This window comes from Gallinula chloropus, assembly GCF_964237585.1.
Source record: "Gallinula chloropus genome assembly, chromosome: Z".
NCBI classification, from domain to species: domain Eukaryota; kingdom Metazoa; phylum Chordata; class Aves; order Gruiformes; family Rallidae; genus Gallinula; species Gallinula chloropus.
Genome location: NC_140089.1, coordinates 4,633,693 through 4,646,483, shown reverse-complemented (window position 1 = coordinate 4,646,483; position 12,791 = coordinate 4,633,693). Strand labels below are relative to the sequence as shown.

General features: G+C 42.0%; 1 protein-coding gene across 13 annotated transcripts in view; it reads right to left on the bottom strand.

The window, feature by feature from the left end:
• Positions 1–12,791, bottom strand: part of MEF2C (myocyte enhancer factor 2C) — a 139,721-nt gene that overhangs the window by 25,061 nt on the left and 101,869 nt on the right. For 8 of the 13 annotated variants that reach the window (XM_084278344.1, XM_084278347.1, XM_084278339.1 and 5 more), the window contains 4 exons: positions 10,075–10,134; positions 9,792–9,929; positions 2,460–2,646; positions 1,275–1,322 (listed from right to left, as the gene is read on the bottom strand). In XM_084278344.1, coding sequence (XP_084134470.1) covers positions 1,275–1,322; positions 2,460–2,646; positions 9,792–9,929; positions 10,075–10,134 — 433 coding nt within the window. Of the gene's footprint in view, positions 1–1,274; positions 1,323–2,459; positions 2,647–9,791; positions 9,930–9,990; positions 10,135–12,791 lie in introns of all 13 variants that reach the window. The other 5 variants (XM_084278351.1, XM_084278342.1, XM_084278340.1 and 2 more) reach the window with 3 other exon arrangements.

Genomic DNA, 12,791 nt, shown 5'->3' with positions numbered 1-12,791 from the left:
GGGGGGGGGGGGGGAGGGTTGAGAATAAAGGAGACCAATAGCTAAATCTCCATGGTCTGCCTTCCCTACTCTGAAATTAATACAAAATGACCCCTCAAAAGCTTCAGTGTGTGCCTAATTGCCTTTCTGATACAACGCTGTGAGCCTTCAATTTTATTACAAATGCATCACACAAACATCTGTGACTCATCTACACGTGAAGATAAAAGGGGGGGGTGTGGTCAAACACAGGCTGAGAACAGCCAAGAGAAAAAAAAAAAACAACCCAAAAAATCACTATATCCAGGACATCTTAATAAGTAATTTTATGAGATGGCATCAGAATATATAGCAGCTTTGTTCTGTGGGGCACAAAATAGATCTTCCAACTATTTTTCCATACAGCTCTTTCTGAAAGCAGCTCACCCAGCAAAATTGGATGTGCTCCACGTTTTACCACTCAGCTTATTTTCTTCGAACATATGTGTTTACTTCTCAAAGTGAAACAGTAATCTTGCCATTGTCTTTTGTAATCTGTATTTGTAATAATGCAACATTGCTGACATTGCTAACAAACCAACCGAGTTCACTGAGCAAAGGGGACTACTCTGACAACATCGCTTTGATAACACAGACCTCAGCCCGTACAGCTCTCTATGGGAGCAGGGCTGAAGGGGCTAATCTTTTTCTCTGCCTGGGTATTTTGAAAATCCTTTCCCTGTTGTGTACCAAAGCACTTAAGTAAACACATAAAACTAAGCTTAAGTTAATTACTGATTATTTAAGTAAATGCTAACAGATTTTGCTGACTAGCAACGGTCTTAAAGCAGGGGCTTGACATCAAATCTGTGCTTGGTAGATTGCAGTCTCGTGAAAGACTCAATAACCAAATCTTGATTTCATAAAATTAAACCCAAATTCCACTGAAGTCAGTGGAGAAGCTCCCCGTGGCTTAAAAAAGGATGAAGGCACTTCAGACCCTGGCCTCGGTGGAAGTTTTGCCTGAGCAGGGGGGGCCTATGCAACGGCCCCAGAAGTTTTTTATGGAAAGGAAAACAGAGATTTGCACCCATGGAATTTTTGTGGAGGTGCGAGGTTTTTAGGCATCGCTGAAAACAAGCCTCTTCCTACTGAAAAGGGAAGCACAAATACCAACTCCCCACACCCCAGCTACGGGAAATAAACTGATGCAGATCACTTTCTAACATCCCACCTCCCGTACGGAGGAGCTATTTGAGCTTGAAGGAAATCCTTTGTTCACTTATAAAAATAAATGTAAATTCTCTTCTCTTTACCTGCACTGGTGCCTGCACCGGTAGTGAGGTCCCCACCCATCAGGCCACCTACGGGGTTGAAACGAAATACTACAGATGAGCACGATAAATTACAACAGGCAAGCACTCTAAAACATTTAACTTCAAACGGCCTGCTCCAGAGCCCACCACTGTTCTCCTTCAACAGCCACCCCACAAGCCAGAAAAATGGCAAGGCTTAATGTTACCCCTGCAAAGTACCCGCCTTCCCAGGAAAAAAAGTACCCAAAACTGCGCTGTGGGCAAGATTTCATGATGTTATCTCCATACTTCCACAGCACATGGAAAATAAGCTGCATCTGAAAGCCAGGCACAGTAGTCTGCTGAACTACCTTCGGTTCAGCATTAGTCAGGAAAGCAAAGGCTTCCACTTAGGAATGGGAGGAAGAGGCTCTAAATTCCCATATGGGAACGCAACTCAGAAGCGACAACGTATGCTTGCGTAGCCTTTAATTTCTTTTCCTCAGCCTTTCACAGGCATTCAGGCTGAAGGATTGAAAAAAAAACCCCTCCTCTTCACGCTCGGGGATCTGAAATGGTTCTTTGAACCCGGTGTACTTAAGGATCTTCAGCCAGACAGATTGAATTAACTTAATCCCCATTTATCCTATTCAGAGGTGAGCCCTCATCGTCACCAGAGCAAAGCACAGCCTCTCCCTGCACAAGGCGCTCCAGTATGGAGCTCTGCTAACAGGAAGGAACCTGTGAATGCATAGATAATAGCAAATTCTGCCTTTAGCCTCAATACTGATGGTTTAAGTCATAACGAGTGTCCTATTTCTCTGGTTTCAACTTGTTTGCATTGGCTGCGTTTTTCTCCCCTGCCCCTTAAGCTTTATGGTATAGGGAGTTCCTGCATGAGTTAAGTAGACAAGCTGTCTTTTTATGAAACAGCAAATTGTCTGCCCTTTTATCCTTTATTGATTTCCTTTAACCTTTGTCAATATTCAGCTTTTTTCTAGAACTTTTTTTTTTTTTCTTTAAATTTATTTTCTAAACTGGGAACAGAAACCCCTTTGGCTCTTCTTTTGATTTTTCAATACAGCAATTTTTGGACAAACTGTTATGACTGGTAAAAAAAGAGAGGGTTTTGTTTCCCAGAGCTCAGCTTATAGTGACCTAGGGGCACCAGGAAAGGAGCATTTAAAGGGACTGAACGGAGCCTACCTGTGTTACCTGCACTCGGAGGCCGATGTGTCACGCCAGGAGACATGCTATTTCTTTGCAAAGAAGGATGAGCCAGCGGTAAAAGGTTGGGGTTTCCCAGTGAGCTGACTGGGTTACTGTACACCAAACTGTTGTGGTTGGACACTGGGATAGAAACTGGCATCTCAAAGTTTGGTGGTGGAACAGCCTGTATGAGTGAAAATAAAAAAAAAAAAAGGGAAACAAAGACGAGAATAGTACAGAAGCACAACAGCCTTCACACACAGTTACACTATATTTAGTTCAAATATTTTGTAGTTGGTGGTTAAAATATTTACGCACCCACCCCTCCCCCTCCCCAAGAGCCAAGAGAAGAGTTTCAAAAGAGTTACCAAGGTTTTTAAATACGATTTTTCAAATCGTGATCCCATCTTCCTTTAATGCAGTTTGCACGTTCACTGGAAATATTTTTTCCCACTTTTTCTTTTTTTTTTTGAAAACAAAACCCCCTAGTTTATCAGGCTTAATTTTCTTTTTCTTTCGTTCCATGAAGTTGTAATTGTTCACTGGTGATATCTTAATCTAGTGTCACAGATGACTGCAAGAGCAAAGGTACGTGATTATGATGACTTCATTGCATGGAGAAAAAATTAGAAGGTGTGCAATGCGAAAGAGAAAGCTTTAATTTCAGCTTATGTTGCTTTAGCAACCGGAACGATCCCAAATCACGTTAAAGGCACCAACACAGTAAATTACTTTTTTAAAAGGTTCTGTCTCAGCTTGGAGGGCCTGGAGAGAAACAAAGTTCTACTCAGGGACACCCAGCAAAAATAAGAACTGTGGATACACAACGGTCTTTGGGGTTTTTGTAGGGTTTTTTTGCCTCCCCCCTCTTTTTTGGTGGGGGGTCAGTGGTGGTGTTTGGTGACGTCTTTGCAATATATCATTTTCATATTTTAAGGCAGGACCTTGTTCTGAGTTGTTTTCCTTTGCAGGAATCCCTTTTGAAAAAGAACCAAATCAAGGACCACTCTCACAGAGGGCATAAGGGAATGCAATATGTGTTTCTCATTGTGCTCTTAGAGAACCCAACTCGGGATTTCTTGGTTAGTTGGTGGGTTTATAGTTTGGAGATTTCTTGGGTGGCAGTTGACTGCATTTCTCTAAAATTCATTAATCTGGTGGCACACAAATACATTAGAACTCCACATTTAATTCACTTTGGAAAAGAATTCATTTCTTTGTGAAGAAAACTTTTGCAGAATTACCTGACAGAATTTTAGACATTCAAATACCTGAATGCAAACAGTGTACCCCTTAAAATACCTTACTAGCCATTAAAATCTCTTGTGAGCTTCGAGAGTATGAACCCATTAAAAATCTTTCTTCAAGCTGGTTTTGTGACATCTTCAGAGGGAGGAAATCAGGGGTTTTAATTTTGTCATCTACAGCTGATAGCACTGCTAAGTCTTCAGGGACCTGGAAGGAGTACGTGGAGAGCCGGACATATAATCTGCTGTGTCAGGCAAGAGAGGCACCCTGACCTTGTGCCACCCACACGTCTCCTCTCGGGCTGGCCAGAGCTGCTGGCTGTGCCCCACGTATTACAGCACTGGCCATCAAATTACAGTTATCCCTTGAGTTGGGTTGGGTGTTTTTGTTTTTTCTATTTTTCTTTTTTGTTTTGTTTTTGTTTTGTCTTGGTTTTGGTCTTCTCTCCTTTCTCAGGGCAGACAGGATTTTTCTCTAAATATGGAAGAATCACTCTGACCGAACCAGTGAAACACACAGAAAAGTTTTAGTTCAGGGTATGGTGTGAAGGATACATCACACAAATGCCCTGGGACATGTTTCAAGGTATTAATTTGGCTCTGAAACCCTCTACATAGCCCGTGGCCTGATTTTGTGGGAGATGGCCATAACATAGTGACTGAGATCAGGCAAGGCTCTTGAGTGGATAGACCTGCTGGCATTGCTTCCAGCTGGGACTACACACTGGGACTCGCTTTCCTTTGCCAAGAAGCTGAAGTGCACCCCGAGGGATGTATTTTCCACAGAGATGATTGTTTTAAGTAGAGGTGGGAAGGGGGTGAGAGGTGTCTTGGGAATCTGTGTGTTCAGTGGGTAAGGAGATAAAAATACTTGTGCTGCTGGGTCTGTGTGGGGATCCTGCAACATACTGATGTTTGTGTCTCACAAATAGAAAAAAAAGAGAGTAAATTATTTCGTGGTGAACAATGTTATTGCTGAAGTATGTTCTTTATTTCTTTCAGATGCCACCCCTTTTTTTGCCAGCAGATGTTTTTAGAGTTGAAGTCCAGCTCACCAGCTGCATGTGTGGCTTCTCTTTCAAAGGACAATTTACGAGGTACATAGCACAAGGAGTACCAGTGTATGTCATGGCTGAGGTCTAGGCTCCCTGGAAATAGGTTCACATAGCATAACCTGAAATATTTTATCAGCCTGAAGGTATGTTTTGAAGCAAGACATTCTCTTCACTGGCCACAGAAGGACCCAGGTGGTTCCCAAATCCCATGTAGGTCAGAGGTGCAATCTGTCCCTCTCAATGCATGGGTGTTCCTGGAGCTCAGAGCCAGCTGCTGCTGGTGGTTTCTGCCTTTTTGAAAGGTTTTATCCAGGGAAGCCATTTGAGGATAGATGTCTTGTCTTCACTGCCAGCTGATGTGAGGCACGCGTAAGTCAACATGGAGTCTCCTGCTATTGCAACGTTCAGGGCTGTGGCAGAGATCTTTCTGTCAGGTGTCTTTGACCCTGCTTGCTTGGGTGCCAGCCCATGTCAGGCTGTCACCCACTGGGGAGCACTGTGCACAGTGACTTCTCCACCTGTGTCATGAGATCTGTGAAACCTGCACTCTGAGCCTGGGCAGATGGTTGATAGCAGTGATATTGCCTCTATTTTTCTTAGTTTCCTAATCCTAATCTCTGCTGAGCTATGAAAATTAAAACATGGGTAGAAACACAAATCTGAAGGTCTTGCCAGCTTGTAAAAGCTTGCCTACTTCCATCTATATGTGCTGTATTTCCTCCACGTACAAACCAAACCCTTCAAAGGCTGCGATCTTTTCCTACTCACATAAAGCACCACAGAGCTCCAGTCTTGGTGGCTCTTGTGGCTGCCAGTCTCAGGAGTCATCACCGAAACACACAAACATTGCTGAAATAGATATTTAGCTTTCCTTTTGTCACTTTAAAAAAATACTTTTTAACCTAGTTAATTTCACACGGTTGGAAAAGACCTTTAAGATCATCAAGTCCAACCGTTCCTGTCCTATGCTAAGCCAGATCCCTAAGTACCTCATCTACCCATCCGTTAAACACAGCCAGGGATGGTAACTCAACCCCCTCACTGGGCAGCCTGTTCCACATCCCAACTCTTTCAGTGAAAGATTTTTTCCTAACATCTGATCTGACCCTGCCCTGGCGCAGCTTGAGGCCATTTCCCCTTGGCCCATCTCCCATCCCCTGGCTGAAGAGACCATCTCCCAACTCTCTACAAACCCCTTCAAGAGGAGTTACTATGTTCTGTAGTCATGTCTTAACTTTCACCATCTTGCATACTTTCTGGGCACACTTACATCTATTTACAGAGTACGTCACAGTCAGTTTTGTCAGGGCAAAGTCAGCTCACTCTTTGCTTTGCAGCACAATGCACACTGTATCTGGAATACAGCAGTTTTTATTTCTTCTCCTCAGTATCAAAGGTTAGAGAGAGGGTTTTCTGGACACACACCAGGATCAAACAGGCTGATGAAATTTTGTTACTGTCTTACACGTCCTTCAGTGAGAGCTGCAACCTACTGCAGGTCTCCTAGTCATTCTTGGTGGTATATCACGGGGTGTATCTGTTCCAGCTAGGCCTTGATGGACACCAAAGCTTGTGGTGTACTTGTGTAACACCTGTGTTAGTAAATCAAACTTGCCTTGGAACTGAGGCCGTCTGAGGCCGCTGAGCAGTCCATGTCCATACTATCAAGCTTTCTCAACCTCAGGAACATCATGACTACAAATCAACTGACAATCGGGAATTGTTCCTGGCCTGGGTTATCTACCAAAAAAAGAGCTAAGAAATTGCCTGGGAGAGCGATATTTGGCCAGTGCCAAAAGCACGCCAGGGACTGTTGCACCAATTCAAGGCAGAGATAAGAACCTCCCACTGCCTTTCTGTGTTCTTTGCCATTTGCTAATTTTCTAGCATGGATGTAGCTAATGCAGACAGTAACATCTATGCAGCTTGCCACGTTTTGCTTTTCTTTCTTTTCTTTTATATTTTCCCCTCGGTCTTTTCTCCTTCAGACACAACTGCCAAGAAGGGCAGATGGCTCACCTGAGAGGAAACTGCCAGTGTATGGCGTGCACCGCGTTAGATGTGTGCTCCTCAAGCTGGGGTATGTTGTGCAAAGCAAAGTGCTGGGGACTCAAAACCCTTGGAAATTAATGGACCAAACGTTCTGTGTTAAATATTGTTTTTATCCTACCCGTGTTCAACCAGGCCTTCATTTATTTAGAGACAGAGATACTTATAGCTCCCTTCTAGCGGACTATTTCTGTCTCCTCTGCTTTCATCACTCTTATGAAAACTACAAATAAATGTCTAATTATTATCAGATGTTTCAGAACAATATAAATACTTATCCCCAGAAAATTATCTGAGGAAACATTATTGGCCTTAGCTGTTAGGAGCAAGAGCCAATTGTGTTTTCATTTGGCAGCAGCTTTACTCTGTTACATGACCAGGCACAGGCATCGCATTGTCTGATAAATTTTGTAAGTAGTGATTTAATGACTTGACTTGGTGACTTTTTGTTCAATTTTGCTTTCTTGCCCCCCCCCAACCTTCTTGGCTAACTTTGATGATCACAACTAAATGGATATAACTTCTCAGACTTCCCTGAAGTTATACTGATCTGGATGTTATTGTACATAAGATATGTGTACATAAAAAATATATATATTATATTGACAAATCTCCATTATGTTCCAGCTTTGAGCTCCATCTTGCCCGTCACATCTCGGCTTATGCCAAGAGAAGGAGCTCCTGTTGCATTAGGGGAGAACACCCACTGATTCTTCCTTTTGTGGTAAGCAGCTTGATGGAGCACACAGACCTTGAGCTCTGCGTGTGAAGTATTCAAAGAAGGGATATCCTGTCTTACATGAAAAGAAACGCTAACATTGTGCAGTTCTGTGCCTCTGAAGCATCTCTGAAGTAATTTCACAAAAAGATAATACATTGTACCTTGTAACATCCCTGCGAGGTAGGAAGTTACATTATACCCAAAATACAGCTCAGGAAACCAAGTTAATCACCAAGGTAATAGCAGAAGTACGACTATATTTGACATCAAAAGGTTAAATTTAATGAAAGCAACCAGAGGGAAAGTCCATTAATTTTGGGGAGGACAAAAGTGATGTACTATGTTCAGATTAACTGTGATGTTTCAAATTCCTAGAACTTTCCTTGTTTTATGAAAAAAAGACAATTTCCCCAAATGCTTATGGAGGTCACGAAAATGGTGCAGCTCATTACCACAGGAATGAGGTTGTTTTGCAAAGGGTTTTTGTTTTTTTTTTTTTCTTCTATTTTCTTTTTTTCATGTCTTAGGATTTGGAAAGGTTATAACAACTGCTGCTTTGTTGGAACAAAACCAGGTAGCACGAGAGAAACAGGGGATTTGAAGGACCACCCCAAACTCAATTTTAAGGTGGAAAGTAACTTGATTACTATCTGATTGAAAAATCTGACACTTTGAATATAAACAAGCCAAAGGTCATCCTTCAAAGAGGAAAAGAATGGCAATCGGTGAGGTTTTGATGTGGAAAAGGGTTAAGCATTCCAGTTTATAGCAGGCACCCTAAAAGTTGCTGTCATCGTTTGTTGAACTGAGACCCATCCTGAGAAACCAAATTCATGATGACAGCTTTTTTCTTTAATTCCTGAGAAAACCAGCTGTGCAAATTAAGAAAATAAAATGGGAGGTAACAAAGATGGAATATGTATGTATGTTCCTCCTTGATATTTTATATACACGTTGGGCATCCCAATCCAGCCTTTCCAAATACTAATTTATCAAATTTGGTGCCGTTCTGGCCTCTCGGGGATTTCTTTTTCATTTTTGGGGTTTTCCCTCCTAAAATATATTTGCCATGATGTGAGAACTTCTTAAAATTGTAACTAACTTGTATGAAGATCTCTCTGCTGAGAATTAACAGAAAGAACACTCACTGTGCACGAGGCAGAATCAGAGCACCCTGAAGAGGTACGCTTATCTTTGGTATCAGAATCTGTACGCACAACTGGTTAGCACTATGGAAGAGCCTTTGCTCAATTCTGGGCATAGAGACATCCATTTTGGCAGCTAACCATACGACCTATGTGTGGGAATGAGGAATGAGCACATCCAAATGATCTCTCCTAGAAGCAATCCTTCACCTATGCAAATTCAGATGTTTCTTTGAACCTGCCTGAGTCTTTGGGTTTGTTACTTTCTTTTCCACGCATACTTGGAAGAACCCCCACATTCCTGTTGTCGGCTTTGTAAATGCAGTATTAAAGGTAATGACAAAGTGTTTTTACCCCTTGTATGTCTTGTGCAAACGGAAGAGCACATGCAGAGTTATTTCTCTTAGATATCTGGCAAGGCATATGACTGACGGTTAGAAATTTCGACTCGGTTAAAACAAAATTTAGCTCATGTTAAAGCATTAAAGAAATGCTGATGAGGTCAAAGCAAATTCTCTGATAAAGCTGTAAAATCACCCCAACACACAAACATGTCTGAATCCTACCATTAGGCTCTCATGCAGTCTGTTTCTCTGTGCAGCGAGCAAGTAGCTGTAACCCTTCAGTGCTGCAACTGAGTTTAGTGGGGACACTTGAGAACTGAAGTGACATGCACAGAACGCACTAATTACCGCGCACGAAGGAATTTCAGTTCTACATTGTTTTCTCTATATCACCACAGAAAGTATTCTGTGGGTTTGTTAGCCTGTCCACAGAGAAAGATTTTCATTGTTATTTTTTTAGGTATAATTTGGGTGAGTGGTGTGGTAAAACAGTTCTGTAAATTCAAGTGGATATAATGTATATATGTATATTTCACTTCCTTCTGTAGGTTTCACCTATGGTAGGCATTGTCTGTGTCTCAGATGTAGAGACTTGAAAGAAAAAAATATGTTGTGTGAATTTTTCTGACCACAGTGTTTAATTATACGTTGGGCTATTAAAGCCCGTTTCCAGCTGAAACGTTTTCCTTGAGAAGCCAGAACTGAAAGGGTTATGGTTTGTTACTGCAGCAGTTATCAGCAGACAGCCACCTAACCTTCGGTACTTACAGGTATTTTATGGCTCTTGATCATATTATCAAATTCTTCATTAATTTTTTTGTATTTTTCTTCAGTGCGTGGGGTGAGAGCGTAAGAGGAGTCAGGATCGGGGCTTTCACAACCTTTGTTTTCTTTCTTGTTCAATGCCTGCCAGGTTCAGAGAAATATCAGAAAGTAAAAAAAATGAAAGGGAGCTCAGAGTACTTACACATAATCTTTGCCTGCTGATCATTAGATCAATATCTTCATTAATTTTTCTGTACTTGTCCTCAGACTCAGGGCTGTGACCTACTGAATCGTCTGCATCGGGGTCTGGACTGTCACAGCCATTAAGTCCTTTCTTTCTCAACGTCTGAAATAGATAATTTGGAAAGTTCAATCCTTGACATGGGCTGCAAGAAAGACTCAGCAGTGTTACAGCAACTCAAACTGCCCAGCAGTGGAGGGACAGAAAGTGACTACACATGCACCACAGTGATGCTGTAGGTCTCCAGTGGCAAGTGGCAAGAGAGAACCATACAGACTGGGTTTTGGTTTGATTTCTTTTTTTTCCCCTTCTGAAACCCAAATCAGCCAATAAAGAATGGAGCTGGCAACCTGGCCGAAGTGCCGGTGCTAGTACCCCCCTTCCCACCGCGTACCCTCCCGCCCCGTATCTGATAGCATGAAGGGGTTAGGGAAGGTACCCCCACAAAATGCAGTGTATTTTAACACATTCATCCATTTGAAATGAACAGACATTAAAAGCAAAGGCTGTGTGCTGTTTACAGTGGAATCCCCTGGTTTCCTTTTCTCCAAGGAAAGATACAGGAGTAAGAAACAAAGAATAAACCCAAGCAACCCGCAACACATTTAGGGTGTTCTTCACACAAGGAGAAGCAGGAGCACCTAAATTGAATTTTTTTCCTTTGAACTGGATGTAAAGATGATATTAGCAATGCCTTGCCATTCCTAAGTGTACGCTTTTGATAGAACAAGGGGAAGGCAGAGCTGCTAATGTAGCTGTGAAATGCCGATTAAGAGCGCCTAGACACGGTGTTTACTTTTTATTGACTCCAGTTACAGTGCTACAGATGCACAGCGCTGAAGCTTAATGTACAGGAAAAAGCACTGCTAAAACAGATGCTTAGTGAAAAGTCAAAACAGATGAATTTCAGGTTCAGCAGCTCAAATCAACCCCCACAACCATGATCATCATCACCACCACGATAAATAACAGAGATGAACAAGCTTAAAAGCCGAATGAAATCAGTACCTAACAATTCATTATGGTTGCCGGCCTGGCCTCAAACAGGTTTTAACTGATCTGCCTCAGCAGATCACCAAAGGTGTCACTGGCTTCATTAAGGCGAAAGAGTATGAGAAACAAGTCTTTGTGGGCTACAAGCAAGGCTACACAAAGTCAGTATTTGTAAGATGTCTCCAATGTAGCTTTAAGAATTTTTAAGTCTAAAAAGAGTCAAAAAACTCTTCAGAGAGTCCATCTGGCTATTACTACTTTATTGGATGGCTTACAGTGAATTCTGAGTTGGAACCTGGCTAAGCAACCCCAGTTACAACATACAGATCACAGGCTATGCTCCTGCTGTGTCTAAGTGTGAGATGCCCTAAGTGTTTTTTTTTTTTTTGACCTTCTCAGAATGGCTGCCTCCTACCTAGCTTTTTGTTCCTTTTGGAAAAGTTCGTTTCCTAATTATTTTCTTTACCACAATGCCCAGTTTGCCACTGTTAAAGTCCTCAAGTACTATAAAGTCATACCTCATTTCTGTACTGTTACGTTTATTCATTAAAAATTATACTTAGTTTTCTGCATTTTACCTGAGACTTGAGAACAGAGCCCTCTTATTCCTGCAAAAGCTATAAAGCTGTTCTCATGGAGGCACACCCTCCACCCCCCCACCACTGAACTTCACACTTCCATCAAGTCAGCGTGATGGTGATCTCCAGAAAGAGATCTGAGCCTTCCAAACTCATGTTGTTGACCTCTGAAACAGGTTCAGGCAACTGTGGAATGCTGGCTCAGTGTAGACCTTTTCAAACTTCACATCTATACAAATTTCATGTCTCATCCCATGAGCTGCTAATGAGTCACAGGCAAAATTATAAATCCATTGGAATCAAACCTTAAGAAGCTAAATCAGCCTGAATGATTCTCTCTACACTTCCCCACTCCCTTTTAGCTCTCCTTTATCTTTTAAATGTTAACTAGCAGAACTGACACAGTCATATATGATTTCTACTGCTACTGGCTTGAAACAAGTCATTTGTAAAGAGGGCCTTTCCACTCAGCTGTTGTTTTAACAGATTTAACAGATACCATATATATTAATGGTGAAATTTCTCTTTTACATCTGAATAACTAACCTAAACTAATGTTATTCTCTTCTTATAAGTACAAAACAGCTGTCCCCCGAATACAGGAAAGATTCTACTTTCAAGATGCATTGGATCAAGCTGTCCAGACATGAAATCCAGACCAGCACTCTTCAGACCTTTTTCTGAGTTCATCTGAGTCACTGACAAGAGTCCTGCGGATTCACAAGGAGCCTCTGAGGAATGACACGGATGTGAGCAGGGCTGGATGGCATCCTCAGCTCCTGAGCTTCGAGATGACAGTCCAGATACTCTATTTACAAATGACAACAACCTCTTTTTTTAATATTTCTTTCCCCTCAGAGGTCAGATGAGCACAGGTGAGGGAAGGGAACTGCACATCCTTGTCCTGCCAGAGAACCCCGGTGAAGAACAATAGGAAAAGACAAGAGAGGGAATGTTTTGCAGCCTCTTTAACTTTTTTCCTCTCCCATCATTCCCAAATCCTTGTCTGTTGAATTCACAAAACTGTGTCTGGGTGAATGAAGATGTTCCTTGTCCTTGGAACACTCTAAAGCTCTGCAACTGTCTACTTAGGACTCATGAGAAACAGTCACTTCTGTGGTTTGTGGAGGTTCAGGAATGCCCTGCCATTTTTCAGATGTTCAGAGGAGGAAAGGCAACCGTTCTGCAGCA